The 24,700-nt window shown below is 45.1% G+C and overlaps 1 protein-coding gene across 1 annotated transcript in view; it reads right to left on the bottom strand.

The window, feature by feature from the left end:
- EEPD1 (endonuclease/exonuclease/phosphatase family domain containing 1) overlaps positions 1-24,700 on the bottom strand; it is a 63,436-nt gene that overhangs the window by 13,067 nt on the left and 25,669 nt on the right. Inside the window, exon 2 of the mRNA XM_033080834.2 lies at positions 12,727-12,778. Within this exon, the coding sequence (XP_032936725.1) occupies positions 12,727-12,778 (52 nt within the window). The remainder of the gene's footprint in view (positions 1-12,726; positions 12,779-24,700) is intronic.

The raw sequence follows: 24,700 nt of genomic DNA, 5'->3' as shown, positions 1-24,700 counted from the left end.
ACCTTGTGTCAGTGACAACCTGCCCATTGGATATGATTACCCCCATCTAGCATGCAAGGCACCAATAAGAGCCACTACCTCAGGAACTGGGACAAGCCCTGTTGCATTTGCTGATGAGCAACATGTCATTTTCCCAAGAAGGAAGGACCCAAAGATGCAATTGCTCTTTGTCCACCTAATAAAGTGCTGGCACCTGTCCCTCCCTGACTGTCCAGAAGCAGAGAGAGGTATTTATGGCTGACTTTGGAAAAGAACACAGGGCAGCTGGAAGAAGCTGGAGAAATGCACATTTGAGGAGTGACTGGAGAAGTGAATACAAGGGGTCTTGGACTAATTTGGGAGCAGAGAAAGAAACATATGCTGGGCTGGCCTATGCTGGAGACCATAAGTCAGTTACAGTCTTCCTAACATGCCTACCTGCCTACCTGCCTCCTCAGGGCACTCCAAGCACTGTAAGAACATCTGATTTATACATTATGTTTAATCTGTTCCAGTGCAGTAACTTTGCCAACTAGCAGAGCTGCCAGCAAGCGCTCTGCAATTCTAGACGCAAGCAGCTCCGTACTGAGTATAAGCCGCACTTGTGGGTGCCAGCAACTTTTCATTCTTTGTCCATACATAAGCCACACCTGATTATAAGCCGGATGTTACAATACAGAGTGTGATAAAAGGTATCTATTCTATCACCATCTGTTGAGGATGGGGGGCAGTGATCCTTATCTCAATGGCAGATATCCTGCTAATGGGCCATCCATTGAAACCACGCGGGGCATTGTTCTTTATCTTTTCACAACCTTTCCTTCCTCCAGCAAGTCATTTTCTGCTAATGGCCCATTGAGTCCCACTGTGTGACTGATAAAATTACTGCATCCCCTTGGAAGTTGCACCAGCCAGGGGGAAGAGCCCAACATTTCTTACCAAGATAAAAACAGAGGTTTTGGGACACTAAGGGAGCCCCTTTCTCACTGGACTCCAGAGGAAAACCGGATTTCTCCACATCACCACTGGACCTCCAGAGGGAAACTGCACCTTCTACAGGAGCACTGCTTCAACTGAATCACATCTGTCACTGCAGGAGGATTTAATCGAACTGCTACCAACACCCTGCCTGATGGGGTGTCAGGTTGTACTCTGACTTTGTCAGGGTTTGGAGTTTGTTTCTTTGTAGTACTGTATTTCTATTTTAATTTCCCTAGAAAAGAACTGTTATTCCTAATTCCCATATCTTTGCCTGAGAGCCCGTTGATTTCAAAATTATAATAATTTGGATGGAGGGGGTTTACATCCTCCATTTCAAAGAGAAGCTCCTGCCTTTCTCAGCAGACCCCTGTCCTCCAAACTAAAACAGCAACTTTTCGTTCTTTGTCCATATATAAGCTGCACCTGATTATAAGCCGCACTTTGGGTTCGGACCAAAATTTTAGTCAAAATTGTGCACCTTATAATCGTGAAATTACTGTACTTTTTTTTTAATAAGCACTAGAGGGAGCAGCTTTAATGAGTACCAAAGATGAGTAAAAAATTTCTATCAATTCCTTATTATCTTAACTATGTGTAGGTGTCATATTAGCAATTAGGATTTGTCTTTCCATGGGGAAAGGCATTTGCAGTCTGAAGTAAGGGCTGTTTTTGCTACAGCGCATCTCCAAGTATGATGAACTTAGTGCATCCAAGGAAGGATAAACAGAACTCTAAGACAGACTTTGTATATTGAGCAGTGGCACTTGAGATGTCCCACAACACTCTCCAATAAAAATCCCATCCTGAAATATGATCTAATATATTTCTGATAGAAGATACAACAAAATTGACAGTGGCTTCATGAGACCATCTGGCAATGCTCCTTTTTAATCCACCTTTAATACATACTTGGGTTCCCTGCTCTATCCCTATGTACAGTATAAATTAAAAATAAAATGCACATTATCCTTTCTTTATTCATCCAACTGGATGTACTTTTATTTCTGATTGAAAAAGTAGACTTGAACACCCATAATCTAAATGCAATCTACCACAGGATACAGCTACAGTTGACTCATCCTAATGAAGCCTGACCCAGAAAACCAGGGGCAGAAACATTATAAATATTTCCAAGAACTTAAACCAACACCTTTAGTTTTCAAGCAAAACTTTCTGACTTGACTTCCAGAAGATGAGTGTTTTGTTAGATCAGGTTTGTGGGGAAGAAAAGTAGAGTTGGGGGGTGAAAAGACTTGTGTGTGTTGTACTTTACTGTACTTGCTATTGAAGCAGAGGTAGGGAAAGGTCAGAGGCTTGCGCTCCGTGCCGCCTCCCCGGGGCTGGGCTATGCCTGCCGCCGCTCTGTGCCGCCTCCCTGGGGCCGGGCTATGCCCACTGCCACTCCGTGCCGCCTCCCCGGGGCCGGGCTATGCTCGCCGCCACCCCGTGCTGCCTCCCCGGGGCCAGGCTATGTCCACCGCCGCTCTGTGCCGCCTCCCCGGGGCCAGGGCATGCCTGCTGGGGCGCTGCAGGCCTCTGGGCCCGCCTGTACCTGGCAGCCAGGGGGCCCCGGGCCCACCTGTACCCGACAGCCGCGGCCTCATGGCCCCGCCTCCACCAGGCAGTTGCAGCCCCACGGCCCCACCTCCACCCGGCAGACACGGCTCTGCCGGCTCCCCCCGCGGCTCATGGCTCACACTTCCGGGTTGGCAAATTTCTGAACTTTTGCCCATATATAAGGCGCACCGGACTATAAGGCGCACTTCCGGGTTTGGGCGAAAATTTTAGTCAAAAGGGTGCGCCTTATAGTGGTGAAATTACTGTACTCACTATCTTTCATCCAGTTTGCCATTTAATGGGAAGGCACCTACATAGATGCTTGGTGGAAATCTATGCTGCCCTTTACCAGTGGAACAGGACAGCCATATCTACCAGTCTCCATGTAGAAAATGTGTGGGTTTTAAATTTTTTATGTATCCATTCACAAGCTAAGCTTTTTCCTTGTACTTAGGGAGATAGACTCATTTGTCAGAAGACATGCCCTGCCTACTTCTTTTCATACTCCTAAAGACTTTTCTTATTTTGAACATAGATTATAAATTAAGGCTTAAGAGACCATCAAAGATGGTCACAAATTTATTTTTGAAGTCTTTTCAAGACAATGTTTTATACTTCATAAGAAGGCACTACAATCATTTGCAGCTATAATGGCATTCCAAGGGGACTGACATGATATAAAGAGGCATAAAAAGAAGCCCTGGTGACCATGAGAATGTCTTTTTTATCAAGTTGGTTTCACCAAAGTTGAGTGTTTGAGTTTGTACTTGCACTATGTTGTCATCAAATAGTACCCAGCTCAATTGAGTAGCTGTGCTAAAACCACAGAATCATGAAAATCATAAACATCCATGAAGCAATTGTCTGGACACCTAAACTACATGATCATTTGGACTGGATATCAGGTACTGGGCAACCAGGAATCAATGGCTTCCTGGGAATGATTTTGGTTTTTGTTTGTATGGGTTGAGGATGTTTGTTGGTTGTGGGTTTTTTGTGGGGTTTTGTCGGGGTTTTTTGTTTGTTTGGGAGGTTTCTTTCTTTTTTTGTTAGGGGGTGGGGGTTTGGTTTTTTTTATGCTTAATCCTGGGTCGATTATTTTCCCATGAAGCCCAGGAATCAATTTCTGTGGTGTGGTGTAAAATGACACCACTATGAATACAACCTCACTCACCCAGGAACTACCAGGACTGCATGAGATGACAATAAGTTTATCAGAACCCAGTCCTTAATACAGAAAGCAAATAGAAAATCAGCCTATGAAAGATGAGGTACAAAAGTGATAAGAAATCTTCTCTTATTCACTGATTTAAAGCATCCCAAACAAGCAGTATTGATCTGCCATCATCTGAATCTCCTCATCTGCATACCACCTTCAGCCAGAGGAAAAGGGGTGGGGGGGAAATGTGCTAATGAAAAGAAGAACAAATAAAACTGAAAGGAAACAGAGAAATCACAATATTTTAATGTTACTAATCAAGTAAAGCTGCTTAAGCATGTAAGCTTAGCTCTCCCTCCATCCTCATGATAAAATTTCACTAATATCTAGAGGTAATAGTGAGTTGGGTGTTTTGCAGCCTCATTTCTTCCCTGATGTTAGTATTACTGTTTTCCCCAACTGATTTACATCTCTGCTTAAAGCAAGCGTTCTTTCCCATGGTAAGAACACAAAAACAAGGAAGAAAGAAACACCTGACTCAAAACCATTGCCAGTCTCAAATATTTATTTTTCCCTCAGGCATTGATTACACCACCCTACAGAACACTGTGCCACCTTCTGTAAAGTTATTTAATTCTGCCTCACCTCCTAATTCCCTTTTTTTTTTTTTTTAATGCTTATTATCTGGAGGATCTCTTCCAGGCATCTAGCACTAGGCCATGTTATCTTACCTTAAAAAAACCTAAAAATCTCATACTTCTTTCTTTCTCGTCTTTACAGCTCTAGTGCTTAATTTAAAGAGCCCAATTTGACACTGATTGCTCTCTGATACAGCCCATTCTTTATTTATAAGTTTCCGTGAGTAATAATTAATGATTTTCTGTTTGTCCTTACTAGCATGCCCCTCCACAGAATCTACAGGACTGTCCTTCAACTCTGACCAAAGTTCTGCTCCAACAGGTGCCATGGATTCTGGCTTCTCATAGAGAGTACATACATTACTATCAAAAATTATTCGGGATGACATTAAAACACCCTTGCTGCTATATCAATATATTAAAAAGGAAAAAAAAAAAAAGCAACAAAACAAAAAAAACCACTCTTCTTTAAACTGCTGACTATTCAAAACTGTTCCTGTTCTTTGAAATTGCTTTGCCGCTATCATCTTCTAGAAGAAATCAAGGAAAAAGGACTCAGTAAGCCCCCTCTTTCTTCTACCACCCACAACTAAATCTTAACACTTGTCAGCACTTATAAACACATATTTTCTGTTTCTCCCTGCTCTGGAAATATAGAGAATGACTTTACTATTGGGTGAGTTTGTTTAGGAATAAGACCAGATGATTTACAAAAAAATGCCAAGCTACTGGAATAAACAATCTCCATGCCACTACTGCTCAGAGAGGCAGAGTTGTGCTCTAGGGAAGAAGAGGGCACCTAATAAGGGACAGCATTTCAAGACAATCTGTGTTCTCTGTAGCTCCCTATGTTGTGTATAGCAAGGCTTCTATTGTTTTGTTTATTGAAGTCCACTGATCATCAGAAAAGAAACAGGCAATGCAACTACAGGCAAGAAAATCCAGCCAAGATCAAAGACACCAGAAATCCTAGCAGATGAAAGCCTGTGCTTCCAATGCTGCTGAGGTTAACTTGCAGGTGAGGGGCCTGGAAAGACAAAGTAGTCATAGGTCCTCCTGCAGAGAGCTACTGAAAACATCATGGACCTGGCCTACTAGGCCTACTAATAAATTTCCTTAAACTTCCAGCCATCTAGATCCCTTCCAGAGGACAAAAAGGAGGACAATATGAAAGGCCCGAATCAAACACAGTATAGCTGCAGTGTTCCTAAGGCATTTAGTAGGTACAATAATGCCAAAAAAGCCACCCATTTAGTAAAAAATGCTACATCATTTGCAGCTCCACTCAGACAAAAATCATTCCCTTCCAATTACAGCTATTCTTCCTTTCACTTTAAGATTTTATGAAACCATGGGGCGAAGTCTGAAAAAAAATAATACTTTGTATTCCTGAATATTACCTGCACTCAGGTAAACAAGCAAGACAAGGGAGAGAGGGGAAAATACATGGAGGGCGTGGGAAAGAAAAAGGGTAAAGTAATAGGGAGTAAGGTGAGAAAAAGAATTAAAGCAAAATCAGTGGGATGATTTGGAATAATCTCCTTTTACTCTAAGTGGTCAATCATTGACTCCATGGTGGCTTTGAAGGAAAAGGGCAGGAGGACCTACATCAGTTGATGAACTCTGCGAAGTCCATCTCATAGCTCAGAGACTTCACTCCAGCTATCCTCTCTAGAAACGGGGAGCAGAAAAATGAGGCAATGACAAGGCTGGAAGAAACTGACTGAGTCCTGACTGAGTCAGTGGCCGAATTCACATCTCCTTTTCCTAATCTCTGAAAGCAAGACTGCTGTTTCCTTATCTGACTCTTGAAGATATCCAAATGTACCTAATTTTCAAAGGGGTCAACATCCTTTCTAGAAAGGATAGATTTAAGAACAGGAGGTAAATATAACTCCTTTACAGCAACTAATTAATTCACTGCAAATTGCCTTATGATCTTTTTTAACCAACAGCCCAAAGCAAGATTGCAAGATAGGGCTCACACTGTACAGAAGGATTATGAAAATTAAAAATATGTACACAAAGACTCAGTCCCAGACTAACTTCATTTCTGGGCTATATTTAAAAAAAAATCACATCGAATGCACACACAACCACATTTATATCCATGTAAGCAAGATGCAATGTGCTTATGTTTACCCCGCAAATAAAAAACAGCACCTCTGTTTCAAACACCAAGAAGCTTCTAGGGATAACCTTTCACAAATAAACAACCTGCTCTGCTTGGAGAGGGATTATATAAAGAACAGAGATTACAATGGGTTTAATCATGATTAAACACTGATCTGGCTCAATCTACTCAAAAGAAGACAAAAGATAAATAAAAACATCCAGCAGATGCATTTCATACTGGAAATTCTGGAACCTCAATTGACGTCATACTTTTTATGTTCTGATAGTATCTGAAGGAAACAGTACTCTGGATCAAGAAAACAAAGGCAAATTTTTAGTTAAAATTCTCCATGTGCTGTGTAAAAAGAAGGCTACAGCAGGGAACAGACAGGGTAGCTCAGCATTTTACAAACCTCTTTTTGACTGCAGTTGAAAAGGCACCAGCAGAGTGATGCTACTAAAAAGAAACAAGCATCCACCTTTTTGCCTCATCTCCTACATCTTTCGCTGTAAAACTGACCAATAGTAGTCACTGAATTTCCCCTCACACAAAAGCCACTTCTGATCAATGGCAGTCACGCTAAATTTCTTCTAGCAAAATAATGCCACCTTCTCAGTATCACTCCAGTTGTGCTTCACTGATTCCTCATGCACAGTGTGAAAATTCTATGTGATGGGAAGGGGCTGAATTTAGCAAATATTTCCCAGATACAGACATCTGGTCTTTCCTGTGGATGAGGAAATCCAGGAAACTGATTCCACATCATGGAAGACAACTCCAGCCATTAGTACTGCTGAAGGAGGTGGGAAAAGTCAAAAAAAAATGAGCACAGATTGTAGAGATTGCTTACAGAGCTAAGTTTTCCATTTAATGCAACAAGGTAAATATGAAGAAAGAGAAATAGCTCTTTAGATGGGGTGAGGGGGAATCTACATGGAGAAGAAGGCTAATCAGTTTTTTCATTCTATCATCTCCAGCAGAAATTCCCAATGGATGACCAAGTAAGGTTAGGTCAGCAGAAGAAGAGATCCCTTCCTGTATTGAGAAGGCACGACTGTCCTCATATCCAGAGAATGCATTCTGTGCTTCAGAAGTACAAGGTGAAAGACTTTCAATCCCTCTTGATTTATGACCTCCAAAACTTCTCCAGTGAAGGCAAAAATCACCACACAGACAGTGCAATCCTACTGATAATTGGTTTTTTCTCTTCACTTTCTTTTCACTGACCTCTTGGACACAGCTCACACAAATTTGCCATCATTGTTATAGGCAGACCTTAATAGTGAAACTTCTGTTACTCACACTGATTGTCAAGCTGCAAGTTATTGTCAACAACATCATCCTTAAACAAAATCAAAATTCTTACCCCAATTCCTATTTTTCTTCAGCCCACCTAGTGTGTGTCATAGCAGTCTAAGTAGATCTCTTCTAACTTCAGGTAGAACAATCATCACTTTGCAGATAATACCACACTTCCACAAATTGCAGATTATAATCACGTGATTTTTGTTTCCTAGATGAAAAGCCAACAAACTTTTCTGTCTGGGACGTCAAGTGGACAGTCCTTTGTCATCTCAAGTAACAGCAGATGCATTTACGTTTTAATACACAAATAGGAAAATAATGGGTTATTCTTGCTTGTCCCCAAAGCAGGCTTACCTTTTAAAAAGCTATCAGGGGATTATTAAATTTTACAAATTATTTAACTTTCCTCTGTAACCTGCTTCTGAAGGAGAAATGAGCTCAAGAACCTCTCAACACCTGAAAAATGCAGGAGGAAATGCTTAGAATGCAAAGAATATTTTTTATTTTTCTTGTAAGATGAATGCCTCTTGGTGCACAACTTATTGGCATCAAGCACCAATGAGAACAATTGCTTTGGTGTACATGCTTGCCTATGGAAAAGGGCTACGAATTTAAATGCTAAAACAGTAACCAGTGTGAAATGTCACCTGGTTAGGCAGTTCAACCTAATTATTTACACAGATTTATTTTTAGACTATTAAAACAGCATATTCCTTGGAATAATTATTTTTTCCCCTTCCACAAATAAATACAATTAACATTTGCCAAGTAGAATTCTTCTTCTGCAATTAAGGACTTGCCAAAATTAGAAAAAGTAAAGTACAGTAATTTCACGAATACAAGCCGCAGCAATTTGACAAAAAATTTTGGTGGAAACCCGGAAGTGCGGATAATAGTCGGGGGCGGCTAATATGTGAATAATTTTCTGACATTTACAACCCCAGACGTGCCAGCCAGGGTGCCGAGCCAAGCACCTGCCAGTAAAAGCCGGCATTCCGCGATTGTTACAGTGTTACTGTGTTGCCCTGGCTCCCTGCAGGCAGCACGGGGGGGGCGGGGAGAGAGGCGGGAGAGCTCTCTTCTTCCCTCCTCTGCCACAGTCCAGGGGAGAGACGGGGGCACCCTGCGCCGCCATTGCCGTGGCCCGGGGAGGACGGGGGAGGGGGGTGCGCCGCCATTGCCGCGGCCCGGGGAGGACGGGGTGGGGGGCGCCGCCATTGCCGCGGCCCGGGGAGGACGGGGTGGGGGGCGCCGCCATTGCCGCGGCTCCGGGAGCCGATGGGAGCCCCGCGCAGCCATTGCCGCGGCCCGGGGAGGGAGGGGGGGGAAGTGCGCGCCGCCATTGCTGCGGCCCGGGGAGGGGGGAGGAAGTGCGCGCCGCCATTGCCGCGGCCTGGCGGGGGGGGGAGGAAGTGCGCGCCGCCATTGCCGCGGCTCCGGGAGCTGACGGGAGCCCCGCGCAGCCATTGCCGCGGCTCGGGGAGGAGGTGGCATGCTTTGTCCGCGCCCGCTGCCGGCGCCACGGGCGCGGGAAAGCTCTGTCCCTGCCCGCTGCCGCTGCCGTAGGAGCGGGGGAAGCTCCGTCCCTGCCTGCCACCGCGGGGCAGCGCCGACCCAGGGTGACCGAGTCCAGTGGCAGCGGCGGCCGGCCCCGAGCGGCAGCACCGGGCTGGAGCACCTGGCCCCGTCAGCGGCCCCTAGCGGGCCGAGCCTGCACAGCCTTAGCTCAGCCAGTAAACCCCGCCCTCCCGCGGTTCTGTTACTAATTGCACGCGGGTCCTCGCTGCGAACGACAGAGCGGCTTATATTCGGGTGCGGCTTATCTATGGACAAAAACCGAAATATTTGCCAACACCCAGAGATGCGGTTTATACTCAGTGCGGCTTGTATTCGTGAATTTACTGTACTCAAAAACACACTGGGGCAAAAGTGGTACTGGGAGTGTCTCCCAGAGCTGTGCTTCTGGAAGAAGAGATGTTCCATACAGGACTCAGCACCAACAAGCCCACATACCTTCTTTCTAAAGCCTGAGCAGCCTTGAACCCTTGTGTGGATGACTGGAAGCCCTCCCATGGCATCTTGCCATGCATGTTCTTCCCTGGCCTCTGCAAATGTTAGCCACACTTCTGAAGGGAAGGCACGTAACTCAATCCCACAGCAGTAGAGCAAGCAAACACATAGATTTGAAGGCTCAAGGTAGGAAAAAATACAGGTAAGCACAGCCTTGGTTTTAAGCTGCCTGCAAGACCACTCACATGGAGCCTGTTCTGGAATGGATCTGATGGGTTATGGAAAAAAAAACAAACCACAAACAAACCCATCTCTGACCCAGAATTTTCTCCAGGTAAAGACTCTTGTTCCTCTTATGTGACCTGGTAGACTGAAATAAATTATCATTTTCCCATTCCTCCTAACAGCAGTAAGCATTGTGCTGGGGCTCAACTCCACAAGCAGTACCCTGTCTGTGGTGCTTACAGGTACCTGTGGCACCCCAGAAAAACAAACCAGCTCATGAGCAGCATTCAAGGGTCAGTCAAGCTTGTCCCAATCCAGGACAGGCTGCAATCAAACCCTGTTAATCATCTCTCCTGTTTTGGCAACAGCGGGCATAAATACCACCAAATGCAGTAGATAGCTTAAAGAGCTATTTTGGCCCAATTTGCCAAAACGTTGGAGTTTAGGAAATTAAACAAATTGACTCTTTGCATGACACAAAGCTTCTCACAGTACGTTCAGTTCATTTTCAACAGCCAAGGTGGCAGTAACATATAAAGACACTTCAGTACCTAAGATAGAATGGCACAAAATCTTTTTCCAGGAAGCAAGACCCCAACAGTTCAAGTAAGTCATCCCAGTTTGCTCCAACAGTCCACTGGCTTCATGTGCCTCACCTCACAGTCTGCCTGTGTTATTCAGGGCCAGAATAATTTGATGAGACTGTCTCGAGGCCCTGGTTCTCAAGAGACTAGCTGCACATGCATTTAACTTCAATGTGGTTTGATTTCATAGAGCTAATCTGCAGTCCCTAAGTCTGGGGGGCACTTCTGTTCAGCAGGGGGCTTCTGCTCACTCTGGGATTCTGTGCAAGTGTCAAAAATATATAAGAACACTTTCAAAGTTGGGCAGCAAATTTTAGAAACAAGAAAGTTTCCAAAGTTCCAAACCATCTATGACAGACTGGAAAGTGTCCTACAGGAAAAGCAGTTTTATCATGTCCATAGCTACTTTAAAGGAAACTTTGCTACTTCAAAGGAAACTTCCCTTTGAAAACCAGAAAAACCCATTTTAGAATAAACATTAAAATATTATAATTTAATAATATTCTGTATTCCAGTAGCATAATGATGATAAATCATGACTTAAGAATACAAAACTCAGCATGGTGTTATCAAAACCTGACTCTGCAAGCAGGCTGGACAAGGGATTCTGTTCTGTTGTGTGGGTTTCTTTCCCCTCCTGTACTTAAAAAATAAAGTCAGCAAATTTCTTTGAACTTGCATAATTCAAGCCTGTTTTTTTCCATACGGCTAAACCAGCCTTTTAAATTCTTTAGGCTTGGCATTGTATGAAAGCAGATATCAAATATTCAGAGAGCTCAATTTAGAAAGATCATTTTTCTGAGGCTGAACCTTTCTGAAAAGCTTCGTGAAGTGCTCCAGACAATGCCTCAAATTACTGCTCCCACCAAGCTGAGGTCATTTAGCCTTTCCAGGCCATGTTTTTGGAGGTAAGGTACCTCCAAAAGGAAGGTACGGGTCTGTTGGAAAGGTGGGGAAATGTACAGGGTGTGAGGGTCCAGAGAATCTGACTGCTGCAAACAATTAAAATTTGCTAATATCAACCTGTTTTGCACAATTTGAGTGGTTGAGAACTGTGTCTTGTCCAGGTGTGAAAAACTACAGTGTCTCCTGCGTAGTCCTCTGTCACTGCCTTTTATCAAAATCTACCTCTTCATGTCAAAATCAGAGTTCACGAACACCAGTGAAGAGATGTCCCATGTGAATTAACTGGGGTGTAAGGAGGACCTCGGTGAAATGCATCTCCAGTCAGCAGCAAAGTACAAGGCTGAAGCACCCACTGCTGCTGTATGTCATTTTACTCATTATTTCTAGAGTACCCAGCAAATGCAGCCTGAACACAGACAAGGATGCATTCAAGGCAGGAGAAGGGTTTCTCCTTCCTACCCAAGCCTTGCCACACCACTTGTAGCTACAGAGGGGCTGCTTGGGCCAGGACCAGCTCAATGCCTGCTCTAAGACAGTAGTTTTTCCAACAGGGCTCAGAATCCAGCTGTTTTCTTTGAATCTCAAAAAGTCTCTCATGCTGCCTCGCAGCTGGCTCCTTGCTCTTGCAGGTGAAGGAGTGTAGAAAGTGAAGGGAAGCCACTGGTCCCAGTATGGGCACTGGGAGTCCAGTCCTATATGCCAGGCCAGAAGAACCATAAAGCAGTAAGAAATGTGGTTCTTCATCCAGAAGAAGGCTATCATAGAACAGTTTGGGTTGGAAGGGACCTTGAAAAATCATCTGGTTCCAACAAACCTGCCATGGGCAGTGACACCTTTCACCAGACCAGGTGGCTCAGAGCCCCATCCAACATGGCCTTGAACACTTTCAGAGATGAGCCATCCACAGCCATGAGGAACCTGTTCAATTGCCTTCCCACCCTTACAGTAAAGAATTTCTTCTGTGTATCTGACCTGAGTTGGCTGCGCTTACAATACCCTTGGATGAAGAGCAACACTGGATTTTATTAGTTACTGCTTATTATTAAGCATTGCTTACCCCGAGCTTGCTGTAAAATCAGAAAACACCAAAAGCACATGGTCAGCTTAGACAAAACATTGACCCTCTGCCTTCATGCACTATGCAGCCAGGAAGATGTCCTATTTTATGCAGCGTGGTATTCCATGAAGTTAGGAAGCACAACTAACACAGAGGGTTTCAAGAGCTTAAATGTGTTACAATAGCTGCATTAGATGTATTTTTAATACCTTTTCCAGTGCTTCTCTGTCAGCCAGCTCCTGCACAGCCAAAAGCTTGATACTGTAAGAAAGAAACAGAGAGAAAAAGAGAATTAGTCACTCCACTGCAAGCATTACAGAAATCTAAGAAACACCAGAACTGAAGATCTTTTTATCTTCTCTCTTGACAAGAGAAATTAAAAGAAATGCTTATGACAAAACAAAGCAAGAGAGACAATGTCTCTTTGTTTGCCTTGAATTAGCCATCACAAGCAGGTATTTCGGTTTCCAAATTACAAGTATATCTAAATCTGCCTTACAGAGAAACTGCATCAGTCATTACTTTTGTAATATCCCAAATTAACACCAAAGCATCTTCTGAAGGACGAACACAGAAAAATATTCTAGACATTTCTATCAGTTGTAGTCAACTTTGTTCCTCAGTGTCAACAGGTTTCTATGAGTCCCAAAAAGCCATTTCCAGGGATTTACAATATTATACATGAGGTGCAGTTATTAAGACAACCCAGCTCAAGAAATGTGAGGGAGAGATGAGGGAAATGTGCACCACCATTTAAAATTATGGTAGAAAGATAATCCTCAATTATTATTCTTGTAATGCCTTTTGCTAATCAATCCCAAATTTCTTCACCTACTTAATATTTTCTAAGTTTGCCTCAAGGTCTAAATCCTGAACACTGAATTTCATTTGCTTCAACAAGGTAGAGAGTCACTCAAGCAGGATTCTACACGTGTATTGCAGCTCCACAGGCTCACTTCCCTTACCCAGTCTTAAACCCAGTTACTTAATATATTATCCTTGGACTCCAGAGAACAATTTCCTTCACCCAGGGATACAAAAATATTTGCATGGCAATAGAAGAATCAAATGATGCATATAAATATTGTTTAAATTACTCTCACTACCCTGCACACAGTAAAAAGCCAGTATAGTTAATAGATCATATTCAAGAAGGTGTGAATAGCCAACATAGAGATTGGCCAAATGATATAATACAAAAAATTTCATTAGCCTTTCAGAACCTCTGAGCAATATTGCATAATTCTTGAGCATCCGCTTGCACCTTATAGGCTAATTAAATACATCCATCCTGCAACAGCAGCTGGCAAAGCATGGTTCTAGTCCTGTCCTATTTTGGCTTTTCATTGCAGGTATTCACAGCCTAATCCCTAAACATCAATGTGCTTTCACTTTAATGGACTTCTAGTTTTCAGTGACTTCAAGGTATCATAAAAAGCCTATAGCCAGTGAATTATAAAACAGCCACAGACAATGCATTTCTAGTCTGCAGAGACTATTACTACTAAGACAAAAAGGGTGAAGATGGTTCAGAAAAAAATGGGATAATGAGGAAAATTAAAAAGGTGTTCCAATAAAGTCCAATCACTATGGTAGTAGAAGACATGTGATTTGCTGTTACTGTGGTGAAGGCACTAGGCTGCACACACACACATTCAGCTGAACTGGAAGGCACTTAGTGAGAGTACAAAACCAACACAGGTTATTTTTAAACATAATTTTCCTAGTAATTCAGCCAGCATACAAAATAAAGATGGGCTGGGCAGCAAGCAAAGAAGGCAGTTCCATTAAAAAACACGGCAGTGTTGTGTCCAACTCAGAAGGTGCTTCAGTTGATACATCTTGGAGAACAAAGTCTCCAATTACCCAGGCAGTAACAATGCAGCCACAGTCAAGACCTTTCTCTGGGTTCAGGAGTCATCTGTCCATTTTGGATGACTCACTTCTGTTGCAGTGCACTTGAAAAAAACACTGGACGGGTGAGAGGAAGGTAGGCTAACACACATGTGGATGCACTCAAGGTACTCACAGCCACTTGGGTTGCTGCAAAGGTGGCTTCAAGTTTGTGTGTACATGAGTTGGGAGTATACAAATTACATTTGTTTTTATCTTTTTGAAGCTAGACTTTTTGATTACTTAATCAAACAGTCAAGGTTGGAGAATTTATTTCTGATTTATGACTAATTTATTTCTAGAATGTTATTTGTGAGTTATCTGACAATAGCTACAGAATAAAGATGTAGACTGCCCCAAAACCAAGTACTACTTTCATTAAAAATCATCATCTCACTGTAAAAATGTTTTACGCAAGAACTTTTGCAACTGGTATGTGTTCATTTAAAACAAAGTATCCAGTCCCACAGAAGCAAGTGACGAAACAGGAAGCAGGAATTTTTTGCTTTATTTCATTATATTATGCAGATGCTGTATCAGAGGTTAAGAAACCATACAAAGGGTTTACATCTTGCAGAGATACTGCATTTGCAGGCTCAGAATCAAATCTCAATTCAAAGTTGCTACATGATTTGCAGCAACATTGGTTTGATTCCTGAAGAGAAAAAGACCTCCTATGATCTTACAAATTAAGAGATCAATGTTTGCCTAGTGCTTTACTCTTTTCTCCTCAGGTGACACCTTTAAATACCTCAGGTATTTTTCCTTGGTCAAAAGGAATCTGTGAACACAAGTATCAGCTTTTATACAACCAGTTGCAAGATCCTTCTTTCCTTAAAGCACCATCACAGCCACTGTCTCTGTTCATTGGATTACAGCCCACTACCTGGAAAATTGCTCTAGATAATCAGTTATTTACTGCTATTTCTTCCAGCAGTTCCAAGCAACATTATTATGTGCTACTTGACACAATGTCAGCTTGGAAATGCACCTTCTTTCAAGGCCACTGCTTTGGATACTTGATGCTTCAAAAAGAAATCAGGCTGCTTATTTAGACATTACATGAGCAATCTTACAACCACTGAAAGAAGCTCACACCTTCATTTGCTGTTTGTACCTTTTTTGCTCATCAAGGATTCCAAAGTAGATGGGAATACAGTCAGTAACTGGTGGAAGAGAGGGGGAGGAAGTCACCAATTTAAAAAAATCTCAAATGAAATACAAATAGAGTTACCAAAAGCCAATGCTGAAGCCCAAGCTCTTGCAGTCTACAATACAACACTTAAGTACAGTAATTTCATGATTACAAACCACACCTGATTATAAGCTGCACCTCCCGGTGTCGGCAACGCTTAGGTCTTTGTCCATATATAAACCGCACCGGATTATAAGCTGCACTTTTGTTCGCAGCAAGGACCCGCGTGCAACAAAGTAATGAATTAGTAACAATCGTGCCATCGTGGGTTTTATTGGCTAGTGCTCAATTTGCAAACATTTTTCACGGATCGGGGTAGCCTTTAAATGCAGCTTAAAAACTAAAAAAAAATAGAGAGAAAAATCACTCACTTTTATTAAACCTGGTGGCTCTGCTCTTGCCCAGGTGAGGGGAGGGTGCAGCCCAGGGGGGCGAGGGCAGCGGGGTTGGGCGGGCTGGGCACCTGCTGCCCTGGGCTGTCAGAGGCAGTGGGGACCGCAGGCTGGAAAGTTTCTTGGCGAGCAGCAGAGCCCCACCACGTGCTGTGCCGGCCCGCCCTGGTGCCACGGTGGTCCCGGCACCAGGCAGGCCCTGCTGCTCACCAGCCGGGTTGGTGCCCTGCCCTGGGCACTGCGTGGGAGCGGGCGGGAGTGAGGAGCCTGGGCCCATCAGTGTCGGGGGCTGCGAGCCCGGCGGAGTTGCTCGGAGGATCCCTGCGTGCAGAGGTGCCGCCGCCCGGCAGCTGCCCCGCTGCCGGGGGGCCGGGGAAGCGGCTCCGCTGCCCCGCCTCCCTGGGGCCGGGGAAGCAGCCCCGCTGCCCCGCCACCCCAGGGCTGGGGAAGCGCCCCATTATCCATATATTGGCCACTCCGGATTACCAGCCACACTTCCAGGTTCAGACCAAAATTTTAGTCAAAATGGTGCGTCTTATAATCATGAAATTACTGTACTCTGTTTATATATATCCTTGGCATTATTTTTTTCATCCTCACCTTGTTGTGCAAACACTAACTCATGAATAAAATAACAGAAAAACCATATTTCCCAAAGAAGCCTTATGGCTCCTGGAGAGCCTGCCCTAGCCTACCAGCTTTAAAATTTACTGGTTAAGAAAGCTGTAATAGAAGTAACTATACTGAAAATGGTTCTGCTTGAATCTGAAACTCTGTTAAAAATACTCACTGACTGAATTATTTAGATGATCTATTTAAACAAAGCTATTGAAATTAATATCCTGGCACCCCAGGCACACTCAAAATACATGAAAACATGCAGTGATCAGAAGGAAGGATTCTCCACCAGTACTGAAAATATGCCAACACAATGTGCTGTCAAGGAAACATGACTCCCTTTTTTTGTCCCTGTGTGATGCATGGCATTCTACTCTAAGGGAACTCCTTTTTGTTTCCAGAAGATTAGTCACAGTGCTGAGCAAATGCCTATAGCTACAGCACATTTCTACACCTCAAGGTATCATTGCAATCCTTTCCTCAAAGTCTTCCTACTCAAAAACAAGTAGCATTGGGTTTCTCTTTTTAATCCCTTATACTCAAGAGTCATTTAAGTCTTTCTGGCAGTCTTTTGAAATGCTACAAACTTGCAGAAAGATCCCTAGCTGGTTGATGGATTCCTGTTCACCCTGAGGCATCACATCCGTGTTTGATTTGTGCTGAACTTCACTTCCTAGCTTGAATTCCCATTGCCCACAAAATCTTATCTGCTCTTAGACTGAGGAGTGTTGGGGGTTTCCTAAGAACCACTGGAGGGTCGTCTGCCTGCAAACCAGCTATTCTATGGATCTGCCACAAGGCAGATGGGATAGATTGAGACTGCCATAAGGCAGATCCCAGATCCATCCATTCAGAATGTACCTCAGGTCTTCACCTGAGGAAGAGAAGTTGCTTCCTTCAAAACCAGCTTTAGAGGTAGAACGATTTTTAGAATTACAGTTAGTTTCTGGACCACCCCTGCACAGAACTAGAACTGCAGCCATTATGGACACAAGTCACCTGGCTGCCCCTATCAAGAGAGAGGGTCCCCAAAGAAGAGCATCAATGGACACAATGACCTATGTCTGCTGAGCTGAGCACAATGTGGAGCTGAACCTTCCATTCCATGTAGAACCTGGCAATTTTGAGGAAAAGGGAGAGAGGAGAAAGTGAGGAAGAGTTCAGCAGAGACTCAGTGAAGTGTTTACAGTAACTTCACGACTATAAGGCGCACCCTTTTGACTACAATTTTCCCCCAATCCTGGAAGTGCGCCTTATAGTCTGGTGCGCCTTATATAATGGACAAAGTTGCAAAATTCGCAAACCCGAAAGTGTGAACCACAATGCGGGGGCAGTGCCGTGGGAGCGACGAGTTGCGAGCGGGGACGGGAGTGGGCAGCTGCAGCCGGCAGGGCTGTGCGGGGAGGGAGGGAACTGCCCCCGGCCCGGGCACGGGGGGAACAAGGAGTCACCGGGCAGCGGGGGTGCTGGCCGCGGCCCGGGTGCGGGGAGAATGAGGAGCTGCTGGGCAGCGCTGGGCGCGGGGGGAACGAGGAGCCGCTGGGTGGTGGCGGCGCTGGCCGCAGCCCGGGTGTGGGGAGAATGAGAAGCCACTGGGCAGTGGTGGCTGCGGCCCGGGCACAAGGGAACGAGGAGCCGCCAGTGGCCACAGCCCGGGTGTGGGGGGAAGGAGTTGCCAGCGGCCATGGTGCGCCAGCCAGCGCCGGGCGGGAGTGCCTGGGCCTGTGGCAGCTGCGGCCGCCAGTTAGGGGAAGCCGGGACCCACGGCCGCGCGGTGGTAGCCAGGAGCTGCGAGCCGCGCCAGCCAGTGCCAGGGGCGGGCAGGAATGCGGGGGCCCACGGCACGGAGAGGGCACCTGGGGCCGCGTTTAAAGGCTACGGCAGGCTGTGAAAAATGTTTGCAAACTGCCAGTAATTCGTTACTTTGTTGCATGTGGCTCAGCTCCTCGCTGCAAAAAAAAAGCGCGAGCTGTGAGCCAAGCCGCGAGGGGGAATAGTGCCATGGGAGTGCCGAGCCGCAACGGGGGGCAGGAGCGGTCAGCCTCCGGCCAGCGGTGGCCATGTGGGGTGGGCGGCACCGCCCAGTCCCCCGTCCCAGCCCCTGTTGACCGCGCGGGCTGAGAGGGACTGCCCAGCCCCCGGCCAGCGGCAGCCGCACAGAGAGAGAGAGGGGGCGGGCAGCCCCCAGGCAGCAGAAGACGCACAGGGAGAGAGGGAGCGGGCAGCACCGCGTCACCCCAAGCTGCGGATGGTCCCAAGCTGCCCTGAACCGCAGCAACCCCGAGGTGTGAGCTGTGGCTGCCCTGAACCGCGGCAGCCATGAGCTGCGGTTGCCCCGAGACCCGCCTCGCCAGCCAGGGGCGGGCAGGAGTGCCGAGCGCCGCACATGGGGAGGGCACTTGGGACTGCGTTTAAAGGCTACACCAATCTGTGAAAAATGTTTGCAAATTGAGCACCTGCCAGTAAACTCCACGACCGTGGGATTCCGTAACTAATTAGTTACTTTGTTGCACACGGCACAGATCTTTGCGGTAAAAAAAAAGTGCGCCTTATAGTCCGGTGCGCCTTATATGATCTACAAAGTTGCAAAATTTGCCAACTCCCGGGGGTGTGCCTTATAGCCCAGTGCGCCTTGTGGTCGTGAAATTACTGTAAGTGAATACTTGGCCTCACAACAGTGCCCTACAAAAGCTCAATTACATACCTGTGCTCAAGGTCTGAGTTCTTCCAAAAGCCTCATGCTTTCTATCAGCCAGTGCATAAGCCTGAAGTTAACAACATTGAGAAATGCTGTTTGACTTCCCTTGCTTTTCTGTTGCCTTTTTCAGTACACAGTTGTACCAAATCTTGCTTCAGCTAGACTCACAAATGTTATAAATACCCCATGCAAAAAGCACTCATTCTCAAAACATTTCGAGCAACATTAAATAATTCCTTTATTTCTTCCTTTTAGTCTACAAACTCCTCCTCTTTGCTCTTGAGATAAGATCCCACAAACATATTATGGCTGATGGTGAAGTTTTGTGGAATACTTACATATCTAAGAGGAAAGCATGAATACATGTACAGTAAATTCACGAATACAAGCCACACTGAGTATAAGCCACATCTCTGGGTGTTGGCAAATATTTTGTTCTTTATCCATAAATAAGCCGCACCTGAATATAAACCACTCTGTCGTTCGCAGCAAGGACCCGCGTGCAACAAAGTTGCCAAATAGTAACAGAACTGCGGCATGGCGGGGGGTTTACTGGCTCAACTCAGGCTGTGCAGGCTCGGCCCGCTAGGGGCTGCTGACGGGGCCAGGTGGCCCAGCTCGGTGGGGCCGCTCAGGGCTGGTTGCCGCCTCTGGGTTCGCTCGCCCCGGCCCTGCTCCCACCGTGGCACCGGCTGGGCACGGAGAGCACGCCCCGCTCCTGCCGCGGCGCCGGTCAGGCACGGAGAGTGCACCCCGCTCCCGCCGCGGCGCTGGTCGGGCACAGAGAGTGCGCCCCGCTCCCGCCGCAGCGCCGGTCGGGCACGGAAAGCACGCCCCGCTCCCGCTGCAGTGCCGGTTGGGCACGGAGAGCGCACCCCGCTCACGCCACGGCGCCGATTGGGCACGGAGAGCGCGCCCCGCTCATGCCGCGGCACCGGTCGGGCACGGAGCAACCCCTGCTCCCGCCACGGCGGCGGAGGGCGGGGGCAGAGCCACCCCCCTCCTCACCGAGCCGCGGCAATGGCGGTGCAGGGTCCCCCCATCTCTCCCGTGGGCTACGGCAGAGGAGGGAAGAAGAGAGTTCTCCTGCCTCTCTCTCCGCCCCCCGTGCTGCCTGCAGGGAGCCAGGGCAACAGAGTAACAATTTGTAACAATCGCGAAATGCCGGCTTTTACTGGCAGGTGCTTGGCTTTGCGTCCTGGCCGGCACATCTGGGCTTGTAAATGTCAGAAAATTATTCACATATTAGTCGCCCCCGAGTATTAGCCGCACTTCCGGGTTTCCACCAAAATTTTTGTCAAATTGCTGCGGTTTGTATTCGTGAAATTACCGTAACTGAAGTGCTTATTGACAGACACATATGAGTTAACAAAAGGAACAGGACAAAACCATTTGGGCTACCAAATTTGTATGCCAAAACTGTACATACAAAACCTACCAAACTGGTCGCACTCATAAATCTATTCTGCTCTAAGAGATGGGTATGAAACATGAGAGTTGGACTAAAAAAAGAAAAAAAAAATGCAGCTGAGCTGTTCTAATGGTACTAGTACCTGGGAGGGAGCACTCGTCATCAGTTGCCTGCTCTCCCCATCCTCACCTTAGTCTCTACTTCTGCTACAAAAGAGCACACTCATCACCATTCACAGCACAGCCCCCGCTCTTCCTTCAGCATTTGCCAGATGACAGGGTAACAGTAAGGACGGGGAAGCTACCCATGGGTCTATGTGTTCCCTGTGAGGGCTGTGGTGGTCCCTATTGCCCCAGCTGTCAACAGCCTGAGGTTAAGGGTTGTGATTAACTGTTTCCTGATTGTTTTCAGCATAGTCAGATGCTTAGAGAAACACATGCATAACAGGGAAAGGTAACAGTCCAAAAGTGACAAACACAGAAAAACAGATCTTGTTGTGGCTTAAACAAATGTGGGGGGAGGTGGTGGGGTGGTGTGTATAGAGGGGGTGGGGTTTTTTTGCTGTTTGGCTGTTTGTTTTAAATACAGACCTGCTGCTGGACCTTGCTGCTAATGCCTAATGGGACCCAAGGCTTCTCTTTATGACTGTCTGCCTCTGTGATGATTACCTTGCGCAAGGGTAGGCAAAAGAATGGCAGACTTCCACCAATAGCATGGTAGACTAAGTTTAACACGGTGAGATGATGGGGGAACAAGTCTGAGCACCCTGGGGCTGCAAAGGGATCTGTGCCACTCCTTTTTTGGGGCTGCCCACACTGACCAGGGCAATGGGTCACCTAAATGGGATGCCTTTACAGTGAAGGAACAACCTTTAAGACTTTCATCAATGTATGCACTGTAAAAAGACATTTTTGCTGGTATATCCCATTTACAAAGTTGTCTTTCGCCCCCAAGACCCTGTTTACTCATGCCCCCATAAAAACAAAAGCAGAAGAAGAAAAGAAAAGCATGCTCAATGACTTTCAGCCTTGTACAGTTCCTTCATCTACCCCTATGAAGTTGGATGAGGAAAAAACCCCAGTTTCTCCTTTTCCAATAAAAGCGTCTACATTTTCTCAATCACTCTTTAAATGGAAGGAAAAACTGTGTCCACTGCCATACCTTAACAGACACTGGAAGCCACCAGAGAGTATCTTAAGTAAGCTGATGGGCTTGGATGGGAATAGCATGCCATATTGCTTTGGGACTAACTGCCAGCTAATGACACAACAAAACATATTGGAAGATTCTCAGGAAAAAATGTATCTACAGTAAGAAGAAATTATTATAAAATCAGGGACCTGCATTTCCTACATATTAAATGTATTTATATCTACCTATACTATAGATACACATAAAACAGATCATACGCAAGTTATACATAATTTTTGAAACATTCATATATATATGCCCAACTATATGTAGATGAATGTATTTAGAGCTACATTTTTGCTGCTTCCTCATTGGGATGAAAGCAGACATTCTTCAATGTCTAGTCATTACTGATCTGCCTGCAGCATGGTCTGTAACCAAAAAGCAGAACAAGGCACCACAGCTGGAAAGGGAACCAGGAGTAAATAGAAGGAGCGGAGAAGCTGAAATCTATCAAGCAAATTGGTAATGTAGTGAAGGCCACACAAACCCTCCCACCCTGATGTTTGCATTCATGGATCCTATTACATTTATGTGAGTGATTGATGTATTTCTCATGGGGAAAAAGGACACTGTAATAGAAGTAGAAAAGGGAAAATGTGAATTATGGATAGTTACTACTGAGAGTTGAAGGGGGAGAACAGCAGCATTACAAGGCAGGAGGTAATTGAAACAGTTAATTTTTTCCCTTTCCTATTTCAGTGGTTCTCTGGATTCAGGGATGCTCTCTACTTGCTTGTCTCTGCCCTAAAATTGCATCAAAGCCATCACTTTGCAGGACCTAAGAACTCTGCATTGAATATGTGATCTACGTTCAGCTGATGTTGTGGTTTCAGTGCAGCTGTATCACTGCAGGAAGAGAATGATTATTCATAAACTCTAAGCATTGTGTATTCCCAATGAGCCAGAGAAAAACCCAAAAGGCTTCAAGAACAGCAAACTTCTTCCTAGAATTCTAGAAGGGAATAAAACATGCTCGCAATGACCCAAACCACAACCAACTGCAGAAACCATGTGAATGCCCATGTATAATGAGACCTGGAAGCCTTCTTGACCACCTCCTCGGAAACACCCAATCAAATCAATTTCCAAATGGGTGAAATCCATGCTGCTATGCATACAGACTTTCACTACGTCAGTAAGCAGAGCAGGTCACACTCAGCAAAAACTCAGAGAATCTCTGTGAGGCTAAAGAAACATCACTCTTATCCATCTACCCAGAATAGGTGTCTCCTGAGTTGTGAGGCAGTGATGATTTTTCAGGACCCTTGTGCAGATTCTGGAGGTTAGAAGCAACAGGGAAGAGTACTATTTATCTCTTTTTCCACATAGAGGATCCAACCTTGGGCCTAATTCTTTCTTTTTTTCAGGTAAGGGGGAAGGAGACAGGACATAATTTCTACTTGTATAAAATCTCTCCGAAGATTCCCTCAAACTTTTTCACTAGAGGAAGTCACAGAGGGATCATCCTTTGGGTGTATGCAATGTACATGTAAGTACTGTCCTTTCTTTCACTATTAGGCTCATAAATCTGCATTTGAGGTACAGAGTACTGAAGACTCAAGCACTGTGCTAACCATACTTTTCAGAAACATTTGACTAAGTTAGAGGCCGTGCTATGGCCTTTTCTCTTGATATCCTGTTATTATTCTTTCCTGTCTTTCTCCAATTCGTTCTCTGAAAACTGATGCAATACCAAGAGAGCGGCAGCAGATAGACAAGTAAAAGTGAGGGAAGACTTCCAAGGTCCTCAGAAGAAATGCTGGTTATTAAGGGCTGGGATACATTGCAATTGACTGAACAGAACCAAAGGTGATTCCCGAGAGGCAAAGGTTAATTAGGCAAATGGCTCAAAACTATCAGTCTGTTCTAACCCATTATTTGTTGTTTTTTTTAAGTTTAAAAGAGAGTTTAAAATAGACCAGGCAGCTGAAAATAAGTCCCAAATTCCCAAATACATGAGATGAAACCACAAATGTCTGGGACTGCCAGGAACATAATGACTACACAATAGCAGCCTAATGAATAAAGAAACAATAAATCAAATACCTATATTAAATTATACTAAACACAGCAATCTTGTTCATACATAAATACTAACAGGGACCAAGTACATGCAGTGACAATGCAGCCAAACACCCAAAATCATTCAAAACTCAGGGTGAGAGTCCACCAGCCTTCTTTGTCACCACTTCCCCTTTCACCTTAACTGATTGCTCCTGTGACAAACACTTCGCTACATGATAATTCAGGCAACAGAAGAGAGTACTACTGCAAGTGGCACATGTGCACGTATGTTATTTTTATGCACAAAAAAATTGCACCAGTTGTACAGACAGAGTTACAGTCTGTCTGTAACTCACTTCAGACAGACAGCAAACCAAAATCAGTTGCCTGCATTAAAAAGGGGGTGGGGGGGATAGTCAGCTTTTAGTTTAATTCCTATAATGATAGAATGCACTTTTCCTCCTCAGTATTTAATTTCTTATTATATTTAGCTAAGGGCAATAAAGTCTTCATCCAAACCAGTCCACCTTATGCTCAGTTATTTTGAACATGGGCAAAATCCTCTGTATAATGTCCACAGTCACGGGATTTTATTTTTTATTTTTTTAAAAAAATGCCTGTTTCTTTATAATTCCACAGGAAGAGAAAGACTCACAGTGAATGTTGTGTCTGTGGCAACACTGATTTCTTCTGAGTCATTAAAACTGGACATGAACAGCTTATTTAACTTGCACTGAATTATTCAAATCTGTCCAATAAGGGAGGAGACCAACAATGA

Source organism: Catharus ustulatus, chromosome 1 (assembly GCF_009819885.2).
Source record: "Catharus ustulatus isolate bCatUst1 chromosome 1, bCatUst1.pri.v2, whole genome shotgun sequence".
In the NCBI taxonomy this organism is placed as follows: Eukaryota; Metazoa; Chordata; class Aves; order Passeriformes; family Turdidae; genus Catharus; species Catharus ustulatus.
This window is presented reverse-complemented; position numbering and strand designations above follow the sequence as displayed.